Here is a 26,502-nt window from a genome sequence, read left to right as displayed (position 1 = left end):
ACACAGAAGGACTTGGGCCCGGTGGCGCTGGTGCCTTGGGACTGGACACTGCCCAAACTCAGGTGGTCGTATCCCAGCTTTATTGTCATGTCCGTGGCCCAGCTACAGCTCAGAGATCGGCCCAGGCCACCGTCCTCGGCGAATGGTCCTTGGCTCCCCGCCTGGACCTGGCAGGGGGCTCTCTCGGCCACTCCTGCCTGTCTCCTTCATCTGGGAGGTCACCCGGCGATGGCCTCCTCAGCGAGGGCCGCGTGGCAGAGCCAGGGCCCCGGGAAGGAGCTGCTCGTGGGGACCAGCCGTCCCCTCTGTCCACAGGCTTATCCCAGCCCCATCTCGGGGCCCCGGTGCGGGCCTCGGAGGAGCCAGGGGCCCCTAACGACTGGCTCCAGGTAGCCCGGATCCCTGAATTCTGGGGCTGCCTGGGGCCCCCACGGGGACTCCAGCGGTAAGAAGGCTGCACTCTCAGGCCCCCGGTCCCTGTGGTGTCACTGGCTGAGGGAGGGTGTGAGACGGCGTTTCTCCGGCTCCGGCACCTTGAGGCCTAAAAGGGAAGGCTCAGCTCAGGCCAGACCCCTCGGGAGCTCCCAGCACCCACGGTGGCCCACAGGGCCCCACGCCTTGTGCCCTCCCGCTGCCCCTTGGGCTCCTCTCCGCTCTCCCCCTCCTCACTGTGGCTGTAGCCCGTCCTTGAACCCGGCAGGCCTTTGTTTCAGCTGTTACTCCTGCCTGGAATGCTGTTCCCCAGGTCCGTCCACAGGACAAACTCTCACCTCCGGGTCTTTGCTCCAACCTCACCTCCTCTCCGCGGGCTACACCGAGCACCTAGTTAGAACTGCAGCCCACCCAGCGTGCCTGAGCTCCCTCACCCAGCTCTCCGTTCTCCCCAGACCATGATCACCTCCTAAATATTCTGGGGCCGAGCTGCCTAGTACAGGACCGAGCACCTGAGATGTGGCAGGTCGGAACTTCTATGTGCTTCGGTATAAAATATCCACTGGGCTCAAAGACGTGGCAGGAAAAAATCATATAAAATATCTCATTAAGGGGGCACCGGGGTGGCTCAGTCGGTTGAGCGTCTGACTTCGGCTTAGGTCATGATCTCGCGGTTCGTGGGTTCGAGCCCCGCGTCGGGCTCCGTGCTGACAGCTCAGAGCCTGGAGCCTCCTTCAGACTCTGTGTCTCCCTCTCTCTCTGCCCCTCCCCCATTCACGCTCCCTCTCTCTTTCTCTCTCTCTCTCTCTCTCTCTCCCCCAAAACTAAACGTTACAAAAAATTTTTTAAATAAATGACGATACATTTTTTTAAATAAAACAGCTCATTAATGACTTTCCGCACTGAGTACATGGTGAAGTGGTCACAGTTCAGGTGTACTGAGATGACAAAAATTTGCTATTAAAATTACTTTTACCTGTTTCTTTCTCCTTTTCTGATGAGGGCTCTAGAAGATTCTAAATTACACATGTAGTTCGCATCCTATTTCTACTGGACAGGGTTGTTGTAGATAATTATTATTTAAAAAAAAATTTTTTTAACGTTTATTTACTTTTGAGACAGAGAGAGACAGAGCACGAACGGGGGAGGGGCAGAGAGAGAGGGAGACACAGAATCGGAAGCAGGCTCCAGGCCCCGAGCCATCAGCCCAGAGCCTGACGCGGGGCTCGAACTCACAGACCGCGAGATCGTGACCTGGCTGAAGTCAGACGCTTAACCGACTGCGCCACCCAGGCGCCCCGATAATTGTTATTTTTACGCAAGCTGTTTACGTCTGTCTGTCTCCCATCCCAGAATGTTCCCTGCTCTATCCCCAGCCGTACCCCTGCTGTATCCCTAGCACATCACCCGGCACTTAGCGAAGGCTCACTGTCAAGTAGACGAATGCATGAATGGGGTCTGCCAGGGGCCCCAGGCAGGGCAAATACCCCCACTCACCCTCTCGGTTGACATCTGCTTCGTGTTCTGACAGGGTCTCAATGGAGCCATCCCATCCCACGCCAGGTCCTGGGGGTGCACAAGGAAGCCAGTGGGCCACGGGGACCAGAGCAGAGGCGGGCAGGGCTTGTGGGGAGACCCAAGGGACAGGAGGGAAGCCCCCTCAGCCACGGAGCTGGGGAGCTAATAAGAGCAGGGACCCTTGGCTGTCACCTTTGCCATGGGTGCTGGGTGCCCCCAGGGGGCCTGGCCTGCGCTGTCGCTGTCGGAAACGCTGCCTGGGAGTGTCCCCGGGGCTGAATGATTCAGAGCTTCGCCCCACGGGGAACCGTGAGCTGAGTTTCCGCCGCTGCCCCCCTGCCAGGGTCTCGTCCCGCAGGCAGAGGGAGCTCTGGGCTCTGCGCATGGGCGCCGGTGAAAGGGACCCTGCGAGAGGCAGGGAGGGTGTCCAGCCGGGAGGGAAGGGGCTGGGCAGAGCGGAGGGGCTGGCGGGGTGAAGCTGCTGAGGCGCAGGGAGAGGAGGCTGCAGAGGTGGGAGTGGGGGGGGTGGGGTGTGGCGGGGGGGGGGTGGTTAGGTCTGGGTGAATGAGGGTGGGGACGGGAGGCCGGACCCTGTGCTGGCTCTGACACTGACTCACTGTGTGACCTTGGGCAAGGCACGTCCCCTCCCTGGGCCTCAGCTTCCTCGTCTGCTGACTGGGATAAATGACCTCTCACTAAAGTCCCCTGCTGCTCCGAGGTCCTAGGCACCGCTGTGGATGGGTGGGGACTGGGTGGGTGGCAGTGCAGGCAGGAAGGAGGTGCCAGCTGAGAGGGTTGTGGCAGGGCCAGGGGGCAAAGAGCCACATCTAGGCGGGGCCGGGTTGCATCAGGGAAGACCAGCGGGGGTGGGCGTGCAAGCCACACAAGATGAAGGGAGACGCCGAGGCGTTGGCAGGCACCAGGGTGGGGATAGGAGACACGGGGTAGGGACCATCACGGTCACCCGGCCCCCACACCCACCTGTCCCATCTGCCTCCCTGCCCTTGGGGAGCTCCGTCTCTGGGGGGCCCCCCAGGCTCTCGGTGCTGCCGGCCCCATCGGCCCCCAGGCGTGGCCCCCCATGGAGGCCCCCCTCCCGCCGGGGCCGCATCAGCCTCTTCACCTTGTCTGCCAACCAGCTGCCCTTCCTGGGGGCAAGAGGGCACAAGAGGGGGTAAGGCCAGGGAGCGAGGAGGGACAAGAAGGCCACGTTGGGGATGGCAAAGGCCCGGAGAGAGCAGGGCAGGGGCAGGGGTTAGGAGGATCCCCGGCTCCGGTGGGGGGGGGGGGGGGCCCTCACTTGATCCGGGGCAGGGGCCCAGGCTCCAGCACCCGGTACTGGTCCATGATCTTCTCCACCAGCTTCTGTTTCTCACGGCGCAAGGCGTTGAGCTGGTCCCTGGGAGGATGAGGCGGGGAGGAGGTGGGCGGGAGGCCCGGCAGGAGGAGGGCTCGCGCTCTCGCGGGTGACACACCGCCACACCCCCTGCTGCTTGTTCACACGCGGACACGCTCCAGGGCTCATAAGCTGCTGCGTTGCCAAGCCCGAGGCGGTCAGCCCCCAGCCCCTTCCCCACCACCTCCCCCACGAGCAGCCAAAGGGGTCTCCGGGGCCCCGCTCCAGCTCCTGCCACCGCCCGGGGGCCCGCTCACAGGTACTCCCGCTGCTCTCGGTGTAGGTGGTCCCGGCTCTCCAGGCTGCGCTCCAGGAGCTCCCGGTTCTCCCGGCTCAGCGCCTGCACCTCGGCCAGCAGCTGCCGGTTCTCCTCCTCCTGGGCGCTCCGAAGCTCGGTCAACAGCTGGGGCGGCGGGGCAGGTGGGGGATTTCACGGGGCTCGGGGTGGCTACCTTCCACCCCCTCCCCTCGCCCCCTCTCCAGCCCCCTCCCCCAGCCAGCGCGCCCCCCCCCAGCCCCACCCCCGGGCCCATCCCTCCCCACACCTCGCACTGCGTGGTCAGCCGGCAGGCGCTCAGGTCCAGCTGCTGGTTGGACTCCCGCAGTCGCTGACTCTGCACCTCTAGCTGTGCTCGCTCCAGTTCCAGCCGCGCCAGCCGGCTCCGCAGCTCCCCGCGTTCACCCTGCAGCTCGCCTCGCTCCCGGGACACCTCCGCCAGCAGCATCTGAGCCCTGCCGAGTCGGGAGGAGATGCTCTCCAAGGGGGCCCTCGACCCCCTGCCAGGCCCCGCCTAAGGGCCCGAGAAGCCATGCTGGGGACTGGAGGCAACGCAGGCCCCCACGCGGACGGTGACGAACTTGCCACCGGCCCGCTTCCCAGAGGGGCGCGCCTAGAACCGGCCTGGCTGGGCGGGCGCTGGTACCTGTCGTGCTCACTCTGCAGCCTCCGCAGCTCCTCCTCCAGGCCCCGCTGCCGATGCCCGTCCTGCATCAGGCGTTCTCGCTCTGCCAGCAGGGCCACCTCCTGCGCCTCCACGTTGGCCCTCTGGGCCTGCAGCTGCTCGTGCCTGGGATTGCACAGGGACTAAGAGGGCTGCAGGGGCCTGGGGCCGGGGCGAGTGGGCGGCCGGACTATCTGGACCCCCGGGGTCTGCCATCCCCTAAGCACAGGCCTCTAAACAAAGCCCTGGGGCAGAATGCCACGCGAGGTGCCCCCCACTCCCGACGATGAATGAGCCTCAGGGCGAGAGCTCGCCCTGGAGCTCAGCCACGCGCAGGGCACGGCAGCAGAGGTGAGGGTGTTGGGGGGGGCGGGCGGTGCTTCCCCGCTGGGGTCAGACCGGCGGAGGGAGTCTGCTTCGGGCGGGCAGGGGGTGCTGGGGAGAGAAGCTGGGTGTTTGGGGGAGGCTCACCGGCCCTGCAGCTCCCGGTGGGCCAGCTCCAGCGCCCGCATGTTAGCCTTGAGGTCGCGGTGCCGGGCCAGCAGTCCCTCTAGCTCGGCCTCCTGTCGCCGCTGCAGCTGAGCCAGGGCCTCGTGGTCCCGAAGCAAAGCCTGCTGCTGCCCCCGGGTCTCCTCGTGGGACTGCCGCGCCGCCCGCACCTCCTCCTCCAGCACCCCCAGCTTCCTATGCAGCTCCTGGCCCTGCCTCTCCAGTATAGACTTTTCAGCCTAGGACAGAGGAGGCAGCAGGGACCGCAGGGGTGCGGTCCCAGGCCAGAAAGGGGGGTAAGAGACGGGGGTGGGGGCGGGGACCAAAAGGCAAGGGGCAGGGCAGAGGATACGGCCAGAACTGTGGACAAGGCAGAGGGCTGGAGTGGGGGCAGCAGGGAGCAGAGAGCAGAGGCAGAGGTGAATGGGCAAGGAGAGGGGAGGGTGCTGGCGTCAGGCCGTGGAGGGCGGGGCAAGAGGCACAAGGCAGGGATGCGACCCATGGGGCAGGGGTAGGGGCAGGGAGGGCAGTAGGGACTAATGGCTGGCTGTTGAGAGGGACGCAGCCAAGCCAAATGGCATGGATGTGAGGGCCGGAGGCAGGCGGGAGGGGGTAGGAGCCAGGGAAGAAGCGTCAAAGGGAAGGAGAAAGACGGGGGAAGAGGGGTGCAGACTGGGGCGGCTGGGGTCGGAGGGTAGAGATAGCTGTGATGAGAGAGCAGGCAGGGGGAGCCGGCGGGGAGCTCAGGCAGGGAAAAGGGCAGGAAAGAATAGGAAGGGGGCAGGCGGCCGTGGTAAGTGGGCACGAGGCAGGGCAGGGGACAGGCCCCTTGGGGCTGCCACCCACCTGCAGGCGGCTGCTGTGCTCCTGGGCCCGCTGACTCTGCAGGAGGAGCTCCTGGGCCCGGCCCTGCAGGTTGCCCAGCTGCCCCTCCAGGTGCTGGAGCTGCCCCTGCAAAGCCACCTTCTCGGCCACCAGCGTTGCATTCTGCCGGGAAGGGGGTGGGGGGGGGTCAGCGGGGGCCAGGCCACGGGGGCCGCCCCTCCGCATGCCCACCGCACAGCAGTCGACACTCACGCTGCGTTCCATCTCGATGAGCCGCCCACTCTGGGCCCCCGGGATCCTCAGCTCATCGTGCCCCTCCGGCCCCCGTCCCACGGAGCCCTGGCGCAGCTGGAAGGACAGGCCCTGGGAGGTCATGCGGGGGGGCGGGGGGGCGTGGAGGGGACCCTCACCCCCTCGGCAGCACTTGACACGGCCCCTGGCCCGCCGCCACCAGGTCCCGCAGTCCCACGCTCCTGGCTCCCGCAGGCGCATGGGTCACTCTCCTTGTCGCTCCGATCTGCAGCAGAGCCCAGCCTCTGCCCGGCCGCTTCTCCTGCCCAGAACACCCTTCCCAGACCTGCTCTTCCTCTGGGCCCCGCGGTCAATGCCACTCTGCCCCAACCAACCCTCTGTGTACCCACCAGGTGGCCTTCCGGGTGCCCCCTGTCCCTCGGCACCCTGTGTCAGGGTGGCCTGTTTCCTCGCCCGGTGTGGGGACCCCACCACACCCCTGAGCTGAGCCCTGAGCTGTAAGCCTATGCAAGCAGGGGCCTCAGAAACAACGGCCGACCTAGAGCGACGACAGGGACTGAGCTCACTAGGAAGTGAGAGAGACTCAGAGCAGAGCCGCTGCTGGGTGCCGTCCATTCCTCAGAATGGGGAAATCGAGGCCCCCCCCAGAGGATCACGTGGCCTGGGCAGAGTCAGCCTGACTCCCAGCACAGTGCTCTCCCCAGTAGGCCCCAGTTGGGCCTCAAGGCAAGGGAGTGGCCAAGACTCAAGGGGCGAGACCAGAGGGGCGGCAGGGACAGGAGCCCGGGGCGGAGCCTCACCTGGACCAGCTCCTGTTCCAGCTGCAGGGCCCTCATCTTGAGTTCCCTCAGCGCCTCCTCCTTGCTCGTGGCCGCCGCCTGCAGCTCAGCCTCCAGCCGCTGCTCCAGGCCCTGGTACCTGCCGGGAAGAAGCCTTGGCACCCACCCTTCCCCGAGCCCTGCCCGCCCCTCTCTGCCCCCTGGGCGATGACCCCACCTCTGTTGCTGGATCTCCTGTTCCCGCAGAAACGCCTGTCGCTCCAGACCCGCCTGTTCGAGCTCACTCTGCAGGTGTTCCAGCCGGGCCCCCAGCTCCTGGCCCCTCAACCAGGCCTTCTCTAGCTCCTGAGGGCGGGTGCGGCAGAGCCAAGGTCAGGCCACCATCCCCGTCCCGGATGGGGGGTGGGGGTGCAGAGGAGGCCTCGATCCCAAGGCCTCAGGGTCTGGAGACCTAGCTTTCTACCCTTCCTCTGTCACCCTGCGCAAATGTCGGTTTTGGTTTTTAGGCTCTCAAGGCCCTGAGATCAAGAGTCCCTGCTCTACCGACGGAGCCGGCCAGGCGCCCCGCCCCGGGCAAACATCTTTCACCCTTTGGGCCTCTACCCCCGCCCCCCCATCTGTAAAATGGGAGCAAGGCCTGGCTGCCTTGCAGAGGGACTACAGAAGAGCTGGGGACTGTAAGCCTGGCAGTGGGTGAGGGAGGCCTCTGATCCGGGAGTTAGAGACACTCGCGGTCAAGCGTCTTTACCTCCCTGAGCCCCTGGCTCCTCATGCGCCCAGGAGCAGCTAGATGTGCCCTACGTGATGAGGCCAGGCTGGCCATGTGAGGGCAAGAGGGGCTCGAGAGAGGCAGATCTGAAGAGCGCCCTCAGCCACACGGAGATGGCTGCAAGGATAGGGATGTGGCCAACGTCAGGCCCAACCACAGTGGGGACTGGGGGGGGGAGTGGGGAGAGCCGCTGCAGGCCAGGCCAGGACAGGCATCCTGTGGCGGTTGGGCCGCACCATTGTGGAAGGGGGCAGGAGGCCCACTCTGGCCTGTGGGCCTCGGAGGACGATGGGCCAAACCATTCTGGGAGGTGGGGGAGGGCCTGTCAGGATGAAACCACAAGGAAGAACCAACTCCGACCAGCAGCCTACCAACCATATCCTTGCTCTGGAAACCAAGTCTACGGCCTTTGCTCTGATCTTCTAGGCTTTGCAGCCCCACCCAGTCTCCCCGCCCCCCCCCCCCGCCCACCCCCGGGGTTGGCTGGAAAACTACAAGTCCCATGAGGCCCTGCTGCCTGTTGCCTCACCCCCCCCCCCAACACCACCATTACAGCCCAAGGACTAAGGGTAAGAATAACAGTGACACAGATTAAAAGAGGCTTGAACCTCTGGCCCCTCCAGGCCCCGGCCACAGCCCTCAGTGCCCCGACCTCTCTACCCAGCCCGCCTGGACAAGCCCTTTGGCCGCTGGTTCCCTGGCTAGCCACCTCCTCCTACACCACACCCAGTTAGCACCAGGAACCTCTCTGCCCAGGAAATCTCACAACATTCCCCTGTGTCCTCAGGCCCTTCTAGCCCTGCCAGCCCTCCCCTCCCCTGCACTGCCCACCTGCCTACATTCACTCCAGAGCTGCCCCCAGCCCTCTACGTTCATTATCTAACAGGATCCTGTAAGGCGTGCCATTTTTACTCGTCTTATAGGTGAGGAAGCAACTCGCCCCTAACCACACAGCTGGTAGGCGGGGGATCTGGGCTCTAAGCCAGGTCGGCCTGAGAGCATCTCTCGGTCACGTCCTACAGAGTGGACCCCGCAGACAGCTTCGCGGCCTTGCCTTCTCACCCACGCCCCCGTTCTCACATTCCCCCGGGCCTGCCCTGAGCAACGCCTAGCCCTGGGCGCGCCCCACAGTGTGTTCCCCACTCTTCTCCTTCAGAGGGGTCTCCCAGCAAATCACTCCTTCTCTCTGAATCCCAGCAACCTCTGTACAACAGGGATGAACCCGGACACTGTGCTCAGCTGGAAGATTCGATTCCTCGTCCGCAGCCCACCCTCCCCCGTGGCACGGGCCCCCCGCTGGCCCGAACACCCTTCTCAATTGCCTCCTAGCCTCCCCCGCTTCCCCCGAGGGGCCTCTCAACACGAGTACCCGAGTACCCGACTACTCGGCTCGCCCTCAACCCTCCACCGGGTTTCAAGGTCGTTGGCCTCCTGTAAAGGTCATGGAGGTCATCTCCTTCACAAGCACAGCCGCAACTCGCAACTCGTTCCTTAGCTTGAAAGGAAGACAGAGGCCCTGCCAGCAGGAACCCGGCTTAGTGAATTCTCTGCCTAGGTTCCTTCCACTTCCCACCTCACACCCCACCCCTACACGGTCACGCCTGCGCCTCCTCCTGGCTCACTGCCATTCTCTCTCCTCCTCCAGGAAGCCTTCCGGGACATGCCGCGGCCTAAGTCCAGCGTGCTTCCTGGACTCCCACAGCTCCCTGCGCAGTCCCATCGCCACCCTAGACTATGAAAGCCCCTCCCCCCCAACCAGTATGGGCACACTGGCTGCCTGGTACAGCATCTAGTGGCAAGGTCCCGTCAACACGCTTGAGCACACAAGTGAAGACGTTTCCAGGTTTTCTCCCTCCTCCATGCCCCGTCCCAGCCCCAGCCGGCCTCACCTGCCACCAGGACCACCGGCACCACCTCCTGAGGGCCCGAGGGAACACCAAAGGGACACACCAAGGGGACCCTCCCCAAACCCAACCTCACAAAAGGCTTGTCCACACGCTTGGGTGGCTTTCCCTGCCCGGGGCCAGAGTACTGACGCCCACAAGGCTGGCCCAGCACGCCTCTCTGGCCCTGCTCCCCCACCTCCCAGGCCCCTCAGCATCATTAATGCCTTCAGGTCTCTGCACATGCTGTTCCCTCTACATGAAACGTCCTTCCCACCTGGTGGAACCTTGACCACTCCTCAGAACCTTCTCCAAAGCCTCCCTGCCCCCACCCCGGCACCCTCTCCCACGGACTCCTGCCCACTTTGCTCTTAATAATGACCATGTCTCGAGCCTTTGTCAAGCAGGAACTAGGCTGGGCACACCGTGATCTCCCTTGATCTTCAAAAGACCCACTGAGACGGCTATGCAGAGCCGCCCCCCCCCCCCCGTTTGACGGAGGAGGAATAGGGCAGAGGGGAGTCAGCTGCCACAGTCAGAGAGCCAGGATTTGCACCCAGGCGGTCGGGCTCCGTACCCATACTCTCATCCCCTGCTACAGCCCACCCCTCCAGAGGGAGGGGACATCCGTCCCGTGACCCAGGTCAAGCGCACCTTTGGAAGGCAGAGGTGGGCTTTTACCTTTCGGTCTCCAGCCCCGGCCAGGTGCCGGGGCACTCGGTGGCTACCGATGGGATCGATCACCCAAACCCCAGCAAGTGACTCAGGCCCCCATTTCCCATCCCAGGCCGCGAGCCCCAACATACCTCCTTGAGGGCCTGCCTCTCCCTCTCGGCCTCCTGCAGGCGCTGACGGCCCTCGCTCTCCAGCACTTGCAGCCGCTCCTCGGCGGCCTCGGCCCGGGCCCTCAGTCTGGGCCCCTCGCGCTCCCACTGCCTCCGCTCTCGGCCCGATGTCACCAGGGCCTCTGCCAGCGCCTCCCGTTCACGGGCCGCAGCCTCCAGCTCCCGGCCGGCTGCCTCCACTGCCTCCCGCAGCCGAGACTGCTCCCCGGCCCGGGCCTCCGCTTCCCGCTGGGCCTCGGCCTCTGCCTTCCGCGCCTGAGCCAGCTCCTCGGAGAGCCGGGCGGCCTCCGTGCCTCGGGCCTCCAGCCGCCGGGCCTGGGCCTCTAGCTCCGCTCCCAGTGCCTCAGCCTCTCTCTTCAGCTGGGCCACCTCCTCCCTCAGGGCCTCCTGCTCCGGGACACCACCAGCCAGGATCTCCCCCGGGATCGGCCCCTCCCAGGTCTGGGCCTCCGAAGCCCCTTCCGACTTCTGCTGTGGATTTTGCTGGGCTGGGTCCCCAACCAACCCCTCCAGCTTCTGTGCATGTTCCCTGCCCTCTGTCTGCCCCTTGAGTAGGTCCAGCCCTCGGCCTGGGGTCTCCTGCTCCTCCGTTTGGGCACAGAGGCTAAGCTCCGAGGCTGCAGGCTTGCTCGCAGGGCCCTCCTGTCTCCGCACCTGGGCTTCGGGCCCTGACTCTCCAGTGTCTCCTCCCGACAGCTCAGCCTGAATTTCAGTCTCTGGATCTTGAGATGGGACCGAGGAGGTGGGAGTCTGGAGAAGGGCTCCATGGCCAGCCTTCTCCAGGGACTCCTGTGCTGCTACAGCAGAACCTGATTCCTGGAGGGTCAAGTCTGAGGTCTGAGGGCTCATGGCAGCCGTCTGGAGGGGCCTCTCTATCACCTGTGGGCCTGAGTCAGATGCCTGGGGACGCACAGGTAATCTCGCAAGGGCCGAGTCTGACACGGGGGAAGCCAGGTCCGAGGCCCGGGTGCCTCCATCCCCCACCTGGCCAGCCAAACCCGGGGGGCCACGGTCTGAGGTCAGGCAAGTCTGGGGAGCCACATCCAGCTCTGGAACCAAGGAGTCCTCGCTCTGCTCCTCCAGCAGGGGGTGCTGAGGGCACATGAGAGGACCCGTCAAGCCCAGAGGAGGAGGCAGGGAAGGACCTGTTGGCCGGTTGGGGGGAGGGGACTCACCTGGCCTCCAGGCTGCCCCTGTAGCACCTGTAGCAAGCCCCGAAGCTCCTGGTTCTCCCTCTCCAGGGTCCGCAGCCGCCGGGCCTCTGCCTCTCTCACTTCATCATGAAGTGAAGGGGCTGCTCCGGGCGGGGGTGCTGGGACATGGGCGATGCGGTCAGGGCCCCTCTGTACCCTCTGCTGGGATCCCCGGCTCTTCACATCCACCCCTACACCCCCCCCCAACACCTTGGGGAAAGGATGAAGTCAGCAGCCAGCCCCACTAGAGTTGCAGGAAACCACAGGCAGCCCCCCTACCCCCGCCGTCCCCAGCCCCTCTTCTGGGGCCCTACTCACCCTCCCCAGGAGAGCCCAGGGGTGGCTCCAGGCTCCGCTGAAGCTCCAGCTCGAGCTCCACATTCTCTTCGGCCAGCTGGTCCACCTGATGCCGCACAGAGTCCAGCTCCTGGGGGAAGGACAGGGTCAGACAAGCCCTCCTCACCATGGCCGGGCCAAGCGTGTGGGCTAGATCACCAGGGGAAAAAAGGAGTAGGGGGTCACAGGGAGCACTGGAGAACCCTGGGGGGCCATTGGGGTTACCAGGGGTCACAGATGACAGAGTGACTGGGGGTCCCTGGGGCAGTCTCACCGCGCGGGCCTCGCCCAAACGAGTCCGCAGCAACAGGTTCTCACGCTGGGTCTCATGCAGCCGAGCGCAACGCTCTTGAGCGGCCTCCAGCTGCTCCTCCAGTAGCGCCTTCGAGGCTTCCAGAGCCCCCGAGAGCACCCGTTCCTCCTAGTGGGGGAGCAGAGACGACCTGTGGTGTGAGGCTGCCCCCAAGCACTCCAGGCCCCACCTCTCCCTTCCATCTGCCCCTCCCTCTCCAAGGTCTTTCCAGGGACCACTTCCCACGCACCTGGCCCCGCCCCTTCTGTGTAGGCCACGCCCCTTCTCTCCCAGACCCTCCTCCCAAGGTGGCGTCCTTCTAGGATCCACAGCGAGGGGCTCACTCCAGACAGCTCTTCCCCTACACTCATCCTCTCCAGGACCTACCCCTACCTACGTCCCCACCTCTCCCTTCCCTCTGTCCCATCCTCCTGAGGGCTTTGCCCCAGACACCACCTCACCCATTTCTCCTGGCGGTGACTGCTCGGTCCCCAAGACCAAGCCCTCCCTTCTCCAGGCCAGTCCCCGATTCGCTCCCCCCCCCCCCCGCCACTCCCCGGCCCACCCCGTCCCCTGCGGGCCCCGCCTCCCGCCTCACCTCCAGCTGGCTTTTGCAGGCCTCGGCCGCCTGCAGCCGCTCGCGGCAGCGTCGCAGCTCCTCCTGCAGGCGGGGCAGGCGGCCGGCGCGCTCCCGCAGCGCCTCTACCTCCTCGCGGTACAGCTCGGCCCGCTTGGCCTGTCCCGACAGCGCCTGGGCCTGAGCCAGACGGTGCGGAGCTGGGGACGGCCAGCCGCGGGCCAGAGGGATCAGGGAGGGGGAGGACCCCGGCTGGCGGCAGGCTGTGGGGCAGAGGGGGTGTGGGGAGAGGGCTGGGGAATGCGGCAGCGGCGGGGAGCATCTGAGCGCACCTCCTGGCGGAGCCTTCGGATTTCGGCCTCCAAGCCCTGCACCTCCGCCTGGGAGTCTAGCAGCAGCTCGGCCTTCTCCTCCCTGGAGAGAAGAGAAGGGACGCTGGAGGGGCGGGGGAACCCGGAACCCCCAGGCCTGATCCCACCCATCTGCCTCGGCGCCTAACCTGCCCCTCTCCCTCCAGGTCCGCCTCCCAGCCTGGGGCACTCACAGCTCCTGCCGCAGGCGCCGCAGCTGGGCCTTGGTGTTGGCCAGCTGCAGGGCCAGGTGGTGTGAGGGACCCTCTGGAGGAGTCCTAGCAGGAGCCTCGGGCAGCAAGGGGGCCGGCTGTCTCTCCAGCAACAGTTCGGCCAGGCGCTGTGCAAAGTCAAGGGTCCGGAGCCAGAAATAACCCACCCCATGCGCCCTCCCCCCGCCCCCGGCCCCCCAGCCTGGCTCTTGCAGCTCTGCTGGTCCAAGACCCCCCATGCGAACCCCACATCCGGCCCCAACCCCCAGTTCCTCCCACATCTGGGTCCCCAGGGTCCTCCCAGCCCTCCACCTGGGCGGTGCCATGCCCCCTACCTGGGCCCCCACGTCGCGCTCCCGCGCCAGCCTTAACAAGGTCCCCATCAGGCTCCGGAACAGCATCTCCAGCTCCGGAGGCTCCAGCTCCCCAGGCTCTCGCCCAGCCAGTGCCAGCACCACGCCTGCCCCAGGCTGGGTCACCTGGACCAGGTAGAGAGAGCAGTTCAGCGGAGGAAGTGGAGGGGCAGAGTGCCCCCCGGTGGCAGGGCCAGTCCCAGGCTGTGGACCAGCCCTAGTACCTCCTGGATAGCAGCAGCCAAGTCACTCTGGACCTCGAGGCTGAGGCCCTGGATGTGTCGGATGAAGAGTTCCCGGTGCTCGCACTGCAGGCAGACAGAGTGGAAACGCTGGCACCAGGTGTCTCTCCCACCTCTGCGGCCAAAGCTGAACCCTCCCCTCCCCTCCCCTCCCCCGCTCACCTGCACTGACGCCCCCAGCAACAGCCGCAGGATGCCTTCCAACTCCTCCACTGCCTCCTCTGCTGGGCACAAGCCACAAAACGTTAGGGGTGGAAGGGAGGGGGTAGAGGCAGGAAGGGGTGGTGGGAGAGAGCACCTGAGAAGGGGTCAAAAGCCAACGTCTGGAGGTCTGGGGGTGGCGACAGGACCAGCAGCTGCAGCTCCTCCTGGGGGCAGAGGGGACAGGAGGTGGGAGACGGGCCTTCCCACGGGTCTGAGGCTCAGCCTCCCCTCCCCAGCCCCTCACCTGGTAGAAGTCCCTCAGGCGGCCCCACAGGTGGTTCAGGTTCCGCACTCGCCAGGCTGCGGGACCATCAGGGCCCCTGACCGTCTGAGGTCCTCCTCGGGAACTGGGAACTCTGTGGGCACAGGGAGCCGGGTGGGAGGGGCAGTCAGGGACCCACCTGCCCCGAGCAAGCTCCACCCACCAGCCCTCAGGCTCCTCCCAGCAGCCTGTGGAGGGAGGGGCCACCTCAGACCCCCCCCCCCCCCCCCCCCCGGGCTGGCGGGCTGCTGCTTACACGATGCCCAGCACGCGGAGCAGCAGGGCCCCATCGATGAGATGCAGGAACCTCTTCTCCGGGCCAAGGGGCCCCTCTCCTTCCTCCTCCTCTTCCTCCTCCGGCTCCTCCGCCTCTCCCACTAGGCCGGCCAGTCCCAGCGCCTGTGGGGGAGTGGAGACGGGTCGGCCGGCCCGGTTGGGAACTCCCCTACCAGCAGAGTGAGTCCCCAGCCCCTCTGACCTGCCCCCTGAGCCCGTGCAGCCTCCTCCTCTCCTTTGCCCTGAAGGCCTCCGGCCCCAGGGTCCGGACCCCTTTTCCTGCCCGGACCCCTTTTCCTGCCCGAAGCCTACCTGGACCTCACCAGCCCCACATTTGAGCCCACCCCTGCCCTCGGGGCTCCGACTCTACCGGACCCTCCCCCAAACCCGGCACTGGCCCCTCCCCCGCTCTCACTTCCCCTCCCCACACCCCTCCCACCTGCCCCCTCACCCAGGTGGCCAGGCTCCCACTCAGGAAGTCTCTGAGTCTGGGCCCCTTGCCCCCATCCATGACAGGGTCAGGGTGTTGGTCCCGCTGTGGCAGCTACACCTGCCCCAAGAGGAAGAGGAAGTCCCCCGGTCGGGGATCCCGGCCCGGCCACAGACACCCTGTGCAGCTTCCTCCTTCCGGGTGCACGCGGGCCTGTGCGCCCCCACAGTCCTGCCTCGGCCCCCACCTCACCACCCCACATCCTCCCAGCATCTCCGCAGGGCCGGCCCAGGGGTTAGCAGGGGAAGGTGGGGTCAGGGCCGCGCAGGGGTAAGGCCCCCAGCTCTCCCGGCCCAAGGCCCAAGGAACAATGGCCGGTGAGCCCTCCGCCTCTCTGGAAACTTGAAACCAGAGAAGGGGACCTCCGCCTTGCATCTCCCAGGGCCTCTGGGAAGCCGGTGGCAGATGCTACCGCCCCAGTAAGTCTCCTCTGCACCCCAGCCGGAAGTGAGAACCCCTCCTCTGACCCCACCCTCCCCCATTCTCTGTGCACCCTGCACTGAGCCAGGACCCTGGGCCGTGGCTCTGCGACCCGACGGGCCTCAGTTTCCCGGCTGTAAAAGAAATGGCTTGGACTCCGGCCTCTGGGGGACTGGGGGAAGACGCGTACAGCCGAGGCCAGCAGCAAATGTCTCAGACAGACATTTGTCCGGGAGGACACCCCAGCTCCCTCACTGCTCACTACGGAGCCTCCAGATTCATTGTCATTCACCGGCTCGGAGCCGGACAGTGCCCTGTGCTGCCATGGTGCAAAAGCCACATAGTCCCCGCACACGTGGGCCTCCCAGTACACTGGGGAGGCGGCCGCCCCCCCCAAATCACACACGTGCTCAAAATGTAGCATTGCAGCCATCCTGTGTGCGTAGACAGCGAAGAGACAGATTTCCTGGGAGGGCCAGGCAAGGCATCCCAGAGGGGGCTCCTCGAGGAAGCTGAGGTGGGGGGGGGGGGGCTGGGTTAAGCAGACAAAGTGGGGAGGCGGGGAGAGAGCAGAGACAGAATGTGCAAGGGCTCTGCGGCAGCTAGAAGCCCGGCCAGCGCAAAGTTCAGGAATTATTCATGTGCCATTGATTCCAAGACACTTGATTGCTCACGTTTAAGTCTCGGAAGTCAGGTTGTCACTGCCTGCATGTGCCCACACTTCAGAAGCATCACACCCTGCAGAAAGGGAGTCAGCAGCTTGGAAGAAATCCCCGGAGGCAAGAGCTGAGCACTCCTGGAACCCCAGGATTCAAACGGTGGGAGCCCCCAGGGAGGAGAATTAGGCTTGTCACTAACACTCCCAAAGCAGAAGTCATTGCAGAGCTGGGCTCAGAGCCGCCTCCTACAGCTGTTGGTTTTCTGGTTGTCGTACGGATCGTGGAGGGGGCTGCCGCTCTCTCGCCGGCACTCTCGATGGCTCCCTGGAGGAGGTGGCAGCGAAACATACAGGCATCACGCCTCTATCAATCGGACTCTAAATGTGAAGGAGTTTTCCGAACCCCATAAACAATTTATTTTGCTTCTATTTTCCCTTTTACGTGTGTGCCTCAGACTTATGATGAGAGCCCATGTCTAAGTCAAAAAGAGCTCCTTCGGGAAGCATAAAATAAAGGCTCTCGTGATGAAAGAGACTCGGGACATAGTAAACTGGCAGCATTCTTTTTTCCCTCAGTGGCATCTTTTACAATTGATGACATCTTAGAGTTGATGAAAGATGGGGTGATAAAAACAACCTTGACAAACACAGGTTTGCCACCAGCCAGTCATGGGTACGAGTACTTTACGCTCGTTGACTGCTCTGTATTGAACTCGTATGTAAAATGAGGACCAAGGCGGGGCTCCTGGGTGGCTCAGTCGGTTGAGTGCCAGACTTCGGCTCGGGTCATGATCTCGCGGTCTGTGGGTTCGAGCCCCGTGTCGGGCTCTGTGCTGACAGCTCGGAGCCCGGAGCCTGCTTCGGATTCTGTGTCTCCCTCTCTCTCTGCCCGTCGCCCGCTCATGCTCTGTCTCTCTCTCTCTGTCAAAAATAAATAAACATTAAAAAAAAAAAAAAAGAGGACCAAGGGTTATCTCCAACGTACAGAGGAGGAAACTGAGATTCAGAGAGGTTAATAACTTGCCCAAAGCCACACAGCTATCGAGTGGTAGAACCAACCAAAAGAAGGCCGTGGGGCCAGCGTGTAAGGAGCAAGGAGCTCACGGTCAAGGCGAGCCAGGTCTCATCAGGCAACGGGAAGCCGTGCAGGGTTGTTAACAGAGGAGCACATCCCTTTGCTTGACACTCCTGAGACGCATTGGGAAATGCAGATAATCCTCCCCGAGAGTTGTTACGAGGATTCCACGAACTGGTGCCCAGCCGGAGCGTTCATTAAATGGTCCCTGGTGTGGTTGTTATGTTTAGTATTAATAATGTCAAGGGTCCGTCCAGATTTGACCCCCTGTGAATCTTACGTCTGTTTGCATTCCCTAAAGATTCCAGCCTGGGAAGTCCTCCGGGAGCACCTGCTCTGGGTGAGCCAAGCACCCAGACTAGGGTGACTAGGCCTCGTCCCCTGGCGGCCGAGGGCCCCTGGCTTGCTCAACATCTCCCAGTCACACCCTTCCTCAAGCCTCGGAGGCAGGGACCGTGTCACCGATTGCTTTCACATCTGTCACTCCACACACGCCTGGCTGCATCTCAATCTGGTTCTCTGACTTGGTTCGGCTGAGTCAGGCAGAGAGAGGCCTTGGGGAGAGTGGGAGCTGGGGACGGGCTTCCTCATCAGATGACAAAGAGATCCTGGGATCTCAAGGCTCAGTTAGCTATTGAGGGATGTTCACCAGAGTCCAGCAGGGGTCCCTTCCCTTTGGCTGGATTTCTCCTGTAAAATTTTTTTCAGGGGCACCTGGGTGGGTCTGTCGATTAAGCGTCCAACTTCGGCTCAGGTCGTGATCTCGAGGTTCACGAGTTCGAGCCCCGCGTCGGGTTCTGTGCTGACAGCCCAGAGCCTGGAGCCTGCCTCGGATTCTGTGTCTCCCTCTCTCTCTCTGCCCCTCCCCCACTCATGCTCTGTCTCTCTCTCTCTCTCTCAAAAATAGATAAACATTAAAAAATAAAAATAATAAGGAATGTAAACTGGTGCAGCCACTCTGGAAAACAGGATGGAGGTTCCTCAAAAAATTAAAAATAGAACTACCCTACGACCCAGCAATAGCACGACTAGGCATTTATCCAAGGGATACGGGTGTGCTGTTTCGAAGGGACACATGCACCCCATGTTTATAGCAGCGCTAATCGACAATAGCCAAAGTATGGAAAGAGCCCACATGTCCACCGATGGATGCATGGGTAAAGAAGATATGGGATATGGGTACAATGGAGTATTACTCGGCAATCAAAAAGAATATCTTGCCATTTGCAACTACGTGGATGGAACTGGAGGGTATTATGCTAAGTGAAATTAGTCAGAGAAAAACAAATATATGACTTCACTCATATGATGACTTTAAGAGACAAAGCAGATGAACATGAGGGGAGGGAAGCAAAAATAGTATAAAAACAGGGAGGGGGACAAAACATAGGAGACTCTTAAGTACGGAGACCAAACGGAGGGTTCTGGAGGGGTTGTGGGAGTGGGGAGGGGCTAAATGGGTCACGGGCATTAAGGAATCTACTCCTGAAATCATCGTTGCCCTCTATGCTAACTGGACATAAATTAAAAAATAAATAAATTTAAAAAACAAAAATTAAAAAAAAGGGAAAGAAAATGTGTCCACACAGAAAACTTTAAAAATAAATAGATGAAAAAATAAATAAGTAAATAAAAATAATAAAATAAAGTTTTTTCAGACCCGTGATCAAAAACGTCAAGACTGCGTAAAGGTACAGAAAAGAAACCAAGTCTCGCCCTCATCACTGCCAACCCCTACCCTCTGGACCACCCCCCCCCCCGTTAGCATGTTCTATGTCATTTCTGAGATGCGGCTGCTCACGTCCGTCTGTAACAGGTGGATACAACCACACACGCAGGGCTGTGCACCTCCGTGCTTCGCAAAATATTTTACAATCTGCTTCATTTCTCTTCAGAGCCATTGGCCTTGGCCTTTTTAATGGCGACGTGGTATTCTGCTGCGTTGCTATTCCATCATCATTTAAACTCTGTCTTGTTGACAAATATTCTAAATATCTGCAGTGCTACAACGGCTCCCCTTCTCAGATATCTTTTTCTGGAAGTTTTTAAGCAAGTCCAATACCCACGACTGCCGGCATGGGGATCCACGGGGGGCAGCCCGAGAAGCAGAGAATGACAGACAGACAGATGGACAACGTAGTCACCTGCAATCCCGCCCCCCCACCCCCACCCCACGCCGGGGCTCAGCACAGGATAGGAGTGGGAGGGATCGCATCTCCCATCTCCCGGTTCCCTTCTGGTTTTGAATTCTCTGGATAGCCTGGTCCAACCCCAAAGGCCAGAGGCAGGAGGGCTCTGGCGTTCGAGGAAGCAGAGTCCAGGGAGGCCAGGCAAGTGGTGGCCAGGTCCAGCCGGAGCCTGGGACCCACCAGGGCTGAGTCGGAGAGCCGCTTTTGCCCCCTGCCTGCAGCAGGCCCAGAGCCCCACCTGGTGCCTCCGAGGCCCTCCAGGAGCCCAGTTCCCTCAGCAGAAGATTCAGGGCTCAAGAATTAAAGAGAAAACACAGCCTCCAGGGCCTTCTGGGCACCTGGCCCTCTGGTGTTGGGTCTGAGGGACTCCCTCCCCCTCCCCCAAGCCTCTAAGAAGGGATGGTTTTCCTCTCTGCCACTTGGGGGTGGAAGTAGCTGAGCCAGAGTTGGGCAATTGCAGAAATGCCCAGCGGAGCGGCCGGAACCAGCCGCCAAGGAGGGAGGAGGCAGCGGGAAGCCAGAGCCAGGGAGGGCGGGACCCAGGGCCATGCACCCAAGTGCGGGGCCAGGTCCCTGGGGACTCGGGGAGCCACCTGCAGGACCTGGGCCCCAGCAGCCAAAGAGAGCATGCCACAGTCCAGCCGCCACCACCTGACACTTGCCTTGCTCTCCCCAGGGTGCCCCCACACTCCTGGGGTGGGGGGGGCACTCACCCGGCCTCATCCTGAGACTCTTCCCCAGGCAGACGCGAGCTCCGGTCCTCCTCCAGCCCGTCTCCACCCAGCGCCCAAGGAGTCTCTTGGAACTACTGGCTCATGACCTTTTCCTGCTTAAATCCCTCCCATGTCTTCTCCCTGTGCCGTGAATCAAGTTCCACCCTCTCACCAGGACCTCCGAGGCCCTGCCGAGTGGCCCCAGCTGTCGGCAACCTGATCCCTTGCTTCTCCCCACCTCCTCTGGCACAGGGCCCTCTCCGCTTCCTCAGTCTCCCACCCTGGACACCTTCGAATGTGCTGTTTCTCCAACCCGAACCGCCCCCCCCAACACACACACACACACACACACACACACACACACACACCCTCCCTCTTCCCCTGTCTGGCTCCTTCTCACCCTGCTGGTCTTGCTTTGATGGCCTGTTTCTCGGAAGAGATTTTCCTTTTCTAAAGACCCCGGTCCTTTTCCCTAATAGCCTATCTCACTCTACATCCTCTCTGTTTGTGCACAGTGCCTGCGTGAGCGCCCCGACGGGCACCGACCACTGCCCCTGTGCTCTGTCCTTCACGTGGATTCACCGCTCAGTCCCCTCCTCCGTAGGTGTGTAAAATACCGGGGCTATTATTATCACCCCCCTTTTGTGAGGAAGAAACTGACGCACAGAGAGGTTAAGTCGCTTGCCTAAGGCCACACAGCCAGGAAGAGGAGGAGCCAAACTGCAGAAGGCGGCCGCATTAATGCTTCTGAACAAACGAATTCCTATTTCAGAGATCAGGAAAGTGAGGCTCAGCGCGAGGGGGTGGGAGCCAGCACAGTTAAGGGTAAAGCCAGCATTTCTTGGAGGACTCCAAAAGCTGCATCCCCTCCCCTCGCTCCCCCACTGCCTTGGGGATGCTGGGGGAGCAAGGCGGGAGGCCGGCACCCAGTTAGCAGGCACAGGGGAAGCAGCACCGAGCCCCACGGGTGCCAGCCTCACTCGTAATTAAAGACACGCACATTAAAGGCAGCTCCAAGAGACCATGAGCTATCCATCAAGCTGGCAAAAATAAACCCAGAAGGTAAAGCTCGGGTTGGCACACGGTGAGGAGAGAAGCCCACGTCACTGATGGCTGTCAAAACGGCCTCAGAGTTTCCAGAGCCCTTGGACCCAACACTCTAGCATTTGGGAACGCTCCCCGAGGAAGGACCCCAAGAAGAAACGAAAATAGAGAGTGTCGGAAGCCTCCCCTCGCCAAACACCGGAGACACCCCCGTGTCCACCGAGGGAAGCCAGCTAAGCTGTGGCCTCTGGATGAAATCCCATCCCTGCCCTCACCTGGTCTGCTCAGCCCAGACCTCGTTCCTCTCCCGCACCTTTGGGCTTTAACGAGGCTGTTCCCGCCACCTAGAAGACCCTTCCTGCCTCTGTTCGCGTTGTCTATCCATCTTTTAGCCACAGCTAGGAGCCGTTTTCCCCTCCCTTACCCCGTGGCGGGGCGGGCCAGTGGGCAGAGTCCTTCTGTCATACCCCAAACGCATCGAGGCAAGCACGGAGCTGTGGTGGCAGGGCCAGCTCCATTAGGACAGGAGCTCAGTGCCTGGAGTCCCACCTCGACGTAGTGCCAGCAGGGCCCGTGCCCAGAGCCCTCGGCGCCCTGTCCCTGGAGCCCAGCACAGCACGTGGCTCCGAGATGACCTTCGGCCGGGGGGGTGGGGATCCGGCAAGACACCCGATGTGACCATAGGGCCACGTGGGGGCGAGCAGCACCTCCAGAAGGCCAAACATGCCTGTCATAACCAAATAAGGGTGTGCACACGGGCATCACTCAGAAGCCACTGAGATTCAAGATCTGTCACTCTAGGGGCGCCTGGGTGGCGCAGTCGGTTAAGCGTCCGACTTCAGCCAGGTCACGATCTCGCTGTCCGGGAGTTCGAGCCCTGCGTCGGGCTCTGGGCTGACGGCTCGGAGCCTGGAGCCTGTTTCCGATTCTGTGTCTCCCTCTCTCTCTGCCCCTCCCCCGTTCATGCTCTGTCTCTCTCTGTCCCAAAAATAAATAAAACGTTGAAAAAAAATTTTTTTTAAATAAAAAAAAAAAAAAAAAGATCTGTCACTCTAGTGGTGACAGTTATACAACTTGGTCAATAGACTAACCAACCACTCAACTGTGCCCTTTTAAATTTTTTTTTAACGTTTTATTTATTTTTGAGACAGGGAGAGACAGAGCATGAACAGGGGAGGGTCAGAGAGAGGGAGACACAGAACCCGAAACAGGCTTCAGGCTCTGAGCCGTCAGCACAGAGCCCGACGCAGGGCTCGAACTCACAAGACCGCGAGATCATGACCTGAGCCGAAGTCGGCCGCTTAACTGACTGAGCCACCCAGGCGCCCCTCAACTGTGCCCTTTTAAAGAGTGGGTTTTACGGGGCACCTGGGTGGCTCGGTCAGGTAAGCGTCCAACTCTTGATTTCAGGTCAGATGATGATCTCACGGTCCATGAGTTGGAGCTCCGCATCGGGCTCTGCGCTGACAGCTCAGAGCCTGAAGCCTGCTTCGGGTTCTGTGTCTCCCTCTCTCTGCCCCTCCCCTGATCATGCTCTGTCTCTGTCTGTCTCTCAAAAATAAATAAATGTTTAAAAAAATGTTTTCAAGGGGCGCCTGGGTGGCGCAGTCGGTTAAGCGTCCGACTTCAGCCAGGTCACGATCTCGCGGTCCGGGAGTTCGAGCCCCGCGTCGGGCTCTGGGCTGATGGCTCAGAGCCTGGAGCCTGTTTCCGATTCTGTGTCTCCCTCTCTCTCTGCCCCTCCCCCGTTCATGCTCTGTCTCTCTCTGTCCCAAAAATAAATAAACGTTGAAAAAAAAAATTAAAAAAAAAATGTTTTCAAAGATGGCAGATTGATATGCATGTTGATTAGCACCAAAAATCTGTGTATTCACGCAGATGTTATCCAAACGTTTGCAGCTGTATAAACACACACACACACACACACACACACACAATTTTCTGTCTCTACTGTCTCAACATCCATGTGGCCAAAACTCAACCATGACCAGTACGGTGGGTTCCCCCTTGGGGTCAATACCCTCCCGATCATGGTACCTGCCTAACTACAGCCCAAACCTGGTCTGGGCCAGGAATGCCGCACCCCTCCAACCCTCTCTTTCTCTCAGAAGCTAATGCCTGACTCTAGGGCCTGGCCAAGACAACCGCTGGGGATGCTTTCCCAACCCCTTACCTCCTTAACCTGTGAGGCTTCAGGCGTCAGACAATGTACGGAGAATCCTGAGGACCTACATAATATGGATAATAAGAGAGTCACTAGCCCATTATACTGATGAGAAAACTGAGGCCCGGAGAGGCATAGTCACGGGAATCACAAATGACAGGACTGAGGTTTGACCTCTCTCCTAACTCCCAGCCCTTTCTCTACCCACATGCAGGCTTGCATGGTGGAGAGAAAGAATTCTTTTTGTGTTCTTTTTCTCTTTTAACCATGTTTTGGGTTCTGACTGCATGCCAGGCACTGTGCCCAGGGCTTTACATAACTCTCATCTGTTCCCCACAACAACTCTATGAGGTGGGTTGGATTATTCCTACTTTTTTTTTTTTTTGAGGTTTATTTATTTCTGAGACAGAGAGAGAGAGAGAGAGAGAGAGAGAGAGAGAGTGTATGTGAGTGGGGGAGGGGCAGAGAGAGAGAGGGAGACCCAGAATCCTTAGCAGGCTCCAGGCTCTGAGCTGGGGCTCGAACCCATGGACCACGAGATCATGACCCGAGCTGAAGTCAGACACTTAATTGACTGAGCCCCCCAGGCATCCCTATGATTAGCCCTACTTTAAAGATAAGGGAAGTGGGGTCAGGGAAACTAAATAGCCTGCCTGAGAAGGTCTGACCCTACTCTGTATAATGCCTGTCAGGTGGAGGTGGGGGCTCACCTGAAATTTCTGGAAGGACTTCAGGGGACGTCCTCAAAACCCTTAAAAAACATGCAGGTGTCCATATGTGCACACACATGTGCAAACATGCATTTTCTAAGGAAAAGGGCAAAGCTCTCAGCAGCTCATCAAAGGAACTCCTGGGGCTGCCTGGGTGGCTCAGTCAGTTTGGCTCAGGCCGTGATCTCATGGTTTGTGGGCTCGAGCGCCACGTTGGGCTCTGCACTGACCACGCATCCTGCTTAGGATTCTCTCCCTCCCTCTCTCTCTGCCCCTCTGCCCCCAAATAAATAAATAAGCATTAAAAATAAAAAAAGAAAAAAAGAACTCGAGCAAAACCCTTGGCCTTCCGGGTCGGAGTTGCTGTGCCCTTGGGAAGGTCAGGACAGGTGGGTGAGCTTTATCCAGAGATGTGCTGGGCGAGTGTCTCAGGGTTTGTTTTAACACGGGCCCTATGGCCACCAACAGCCCAGGCGGCTCATGCCCACTGCCCTGCCAGGTCCAGCCCCGGGCCTCCAGAACTTGCTGGCCCTGGCCTGCCCTGCCCTTGTCTACAGGCCTGAAACACAGTCGGTCTGCCCTGGAGATGGGGCTCTCCACCAGATTCTCTTACAATGTGGTCGTTAATCTCAGGCCCTCCGGTATCCAGGGCCTCTCCCAGGACACCAGCCACCCGAGCAAGCTGAGATGTAGGGCCACGTCCACTCACACCTGACTCTCATCCCTGCGGACCGAAGGGGCCACCAAGGCCCTGGAAGCCCCCTCAGAGGCCACTGAGGGGTAGCGACAGAGACTCAGCTTGCCCTGATGGCGAGGGGCTGCAGGGAAGAGAAATAGGGTCCGCAGCCCGTGGGGGAGCCATTGGCCAGCCATTTGCAAGAGGCTCCGAGAGCCCAGCCGCTGACTTGGGTGCTGTCTCCACCTGCGGCTCTCAGGAGGCTCGAGACCACTCACTGGGGCGCACACAGGTGACCCTGGGGGAAACTCTCACTTGTATAACGAAAAGACTCAGGGAGACGGTGTCCAGACAAGCAAGGCCCTTTCTGCTGTCGTGTCATCGAGGACAGAGCTGTGAGCGGGAGCTTGGTAGAGGGAGATTATGAGGGATTGGGAAACTGGAGGGAGGGAGGCCCCTTGCCCTGCCCCAGCCCACGACCCCCAAGGGGCGGCAAGTTGTGGGATTTGAAGGGACAAAGGTCAGTGGGTGGGCCATCTCTGGTAGGGAGGTGGTCCCCCTGCTGAGTGCCCCCTTCACACAACACCACCTCTACTACCCGGCCCCCAGACCTCCAGCCGGTGGCCGCCCGGACTCGCCCTCCCTCCCATCGTCCGACAGGTTTCCACGTCCCAGCCCCCACCTCCCTGCCGCCATCATCCATCATCGGCATCCTTCCCTGTATTACCTACCGCTCGCCGCCTCGCCCTGCCCCCTCACCAGCCCCGATCCGGCTCTGCCCCACCCCTCCCCACGTGGGAGCCCAGGTATGACACTCACCTGTCGCTGCCGCACAGAAATCCTTCACTGGCCTGAGGTGGCCACAGGGTGAAAGGTAAGCAGCTTACTGCCCAAGGTCTAGAAGGTTCCCCTGCCCTCCCTGCCCCCGTCTCGCTGCGCTGCTCTCTGCGCTGCTGGTGGCTGGGCTGTTCTGCTCTCCATACCTGTGGCCACACTGTTCCTTCCCTCTGCCAGAAGGCCTCGATGCCACTGCCTCCAGGTCGTACCCTCCTCCCCCTCCCTGACCTTCTCCCCAGCCTCTCAGGAAGGGTGGCCTGCCCTGACCAGCTCTGGGGGTTGCGCCGCCGCAGGGAAGGCACAGGGCAAGGCAGCCCCGGATGGTGAGTAAGGCCCACACCCATGCCTGCCCTGCGGCCAAGTGACTGGCTCAAATCCGAGCTCCTCTGAAGTGGCTGAAAGAGCTGGGCCCATTTGCTTAGAGTCTCTGAGCCGGAACAGGGCAGTAACAGCTTACTACCGACTGGATGACTACATCTGAACACGCAGTTCTAAGTATCTGCCCTCCTTAGGACTATGCTCCTAAACACAGCAGGGGCCTAGTAATCCCGCCCGCTGCCAAGTGCAAGGCTGCCCAGGGACAAAAGGCAGAAGCCCCGAAGGCAGGGCCCGGAGATAGCAATGGCCTCCCTGACCCCCAGCCCCTCACAGGACACCCAGCACTGGTCAGGCCTCATCTTCTTCCCCACACAGCTCACCTAGACTCCCCTCCCGGGAAGCTTTCCTGGACTCAATCAGTACTGCCCCCAGAGACGGTGTCCTTTGTACCCGTCAGGTGGTCTCAAGGCGCCAAGAGCCCTTTTGCGCTGAGGGTGCTCCTGGGAGGGGTTCGACAGAATCTACGAGAACGGTGGGGCTAAAGCTTGGCCCAGGTGGTGTGGGTGCCTCGAGCCAAAGCTCCCACCTTAAGGTTTAGGGTCTGAATGAGATCCGCCAAGGGTCGCCTGGGCGGCTCAGTCGGTTAGGCGCCCGACTTGGCTCAGGTTGCGATCTTGCGGTTTGTGCGTTCGAGCCCCGCGTCGGGCTTTGTGCTGACAGCTCGGAGCCTGGAGCCTGCTTCGGATTCTGTCTTTCTCTCCTCTCTCAAAAGTAAATAGATA

General features: G+C 61.4%; 1 protein-coding gene across 5 annotated transcripts; it reads right to left on the bottom strand.

Moving 5' to 3' along the window:
• Positions 1 to 58: 58 nt before the first annotated feature.
• Positions 59 to 14,997, bottom strand: CCDC88B (coiled-coil domain containing 88B). 5 transcript variants are annotated; one of them, XM_047070444.1, is made up of 28 exons: positions 14,878 to 14,997; positions 14,407 to 14,549; positions 14,133 to 14,244; positions 13,983 to 14,052; positions 13,847 to 13,905; positions 13,667 to 13,750; positions 13,425 to 13,568; positions 13,072 to 13,217; positions 12,860 to 12,941; positions 12,549 to 12,707; positions 11,933 to 12,079; positions 11,641 to 11,749; positions 11,305 to 11,441; positions 10,091 to 11,221; positions 6,850 to 6,977; positions 6,654 to 6,771; positions 5,854 to 5,964; positions 5,623 to 5,763; positions 4,759 to 5,015; positions 4,270 to 4,413; positions 3,892 to 4,078; positions 3,604 to 3,749; positions 3,251 to 3,349; positions 2,932 to 3,098; positions 2,568 to 2,681; positions 2,143 to 2,355; positions 1,930 to 1,998; positions 396 to 541 (listed from the first exon to the last, which is right to left on the bottom strand). In XM_047070444.1, exons 1-28 carry the CDS (start codon positions 14,935 to 14,937, stop codon positions 486 to 488), a joined length of 4,533 nt encoding a protein of 1,510 aa, XP_046926400.1. In that variant the 5' UTR covers positions 14,938 to 14,997; the 3' UTR covers positions 396 to 485. The 5 variants fall into 5 exon arrangements, with proteins under 5 accessions (XP_046926397.1, XP_046926399.1, XP_046926400.1 ...); XM_047070441.1 differs by having other exon boundaries at positions 59 to 541; positions 2,143 to 2,681; positions 14,878 to 14,996; XM_047070443.1 differs by having other exon boundaries at positions 59 to 541; positions 2,143 to 2,681; positions 5,854 to 5,949; positions 14,878 to 14,995.
• Positions 14,998 to 26,502: the final 11,505 nt, after the last annotated feature.

This window comes from Lynx rufus, unplaced genomic scaffold (genome assembly GCF_022079265.1).
Source record: "Lynx rufus isolate CCGP_SWC_20201006 ecotype Redwood Valley unplaced genomic scaffold, mLynRuf1.p SCAF_9, whole genome shotgun sequence".
Lineage (NCBI taxonomy): Eukaryota > Metazoa > Chordata > Mammalia > Carnivora > Felidae > Lynx > Lynx rufus.
Note: the sequence above shows the minus strand (reverse complement) of the source record. Positions and strands in the feature narration are given on the sequence as shown.

What these genes read in the sequence shown, in the direction of transcription:
- CCDC88B (XM_047070441.1), bottom strand. Translation starts at nt 14,937, where the DNA reads ATGGATGGGGGCAAGGGGCCCAGACTCAGAGACTTCCTGAGTGGGAGC. An exon ending in GGCTTTTGACCCCTTCTCAG is followed by an intron (nt 13,906 to 13,982) that starts GTGCTCTCTCCC and finishes TGTGCCCAGCAG; the next exon opens with AGGAGGCAGTGGAGGAGTTG. An exon ending in AGCACAGCAGCCGCCTGCAG is followed by an intron (nt 5,016 to 5,622) that starts GTGGGTGGCAGC and finishes CCTCTGTCCTAG; the next exon opens with GCTGAAAAGTCTATACTGGA.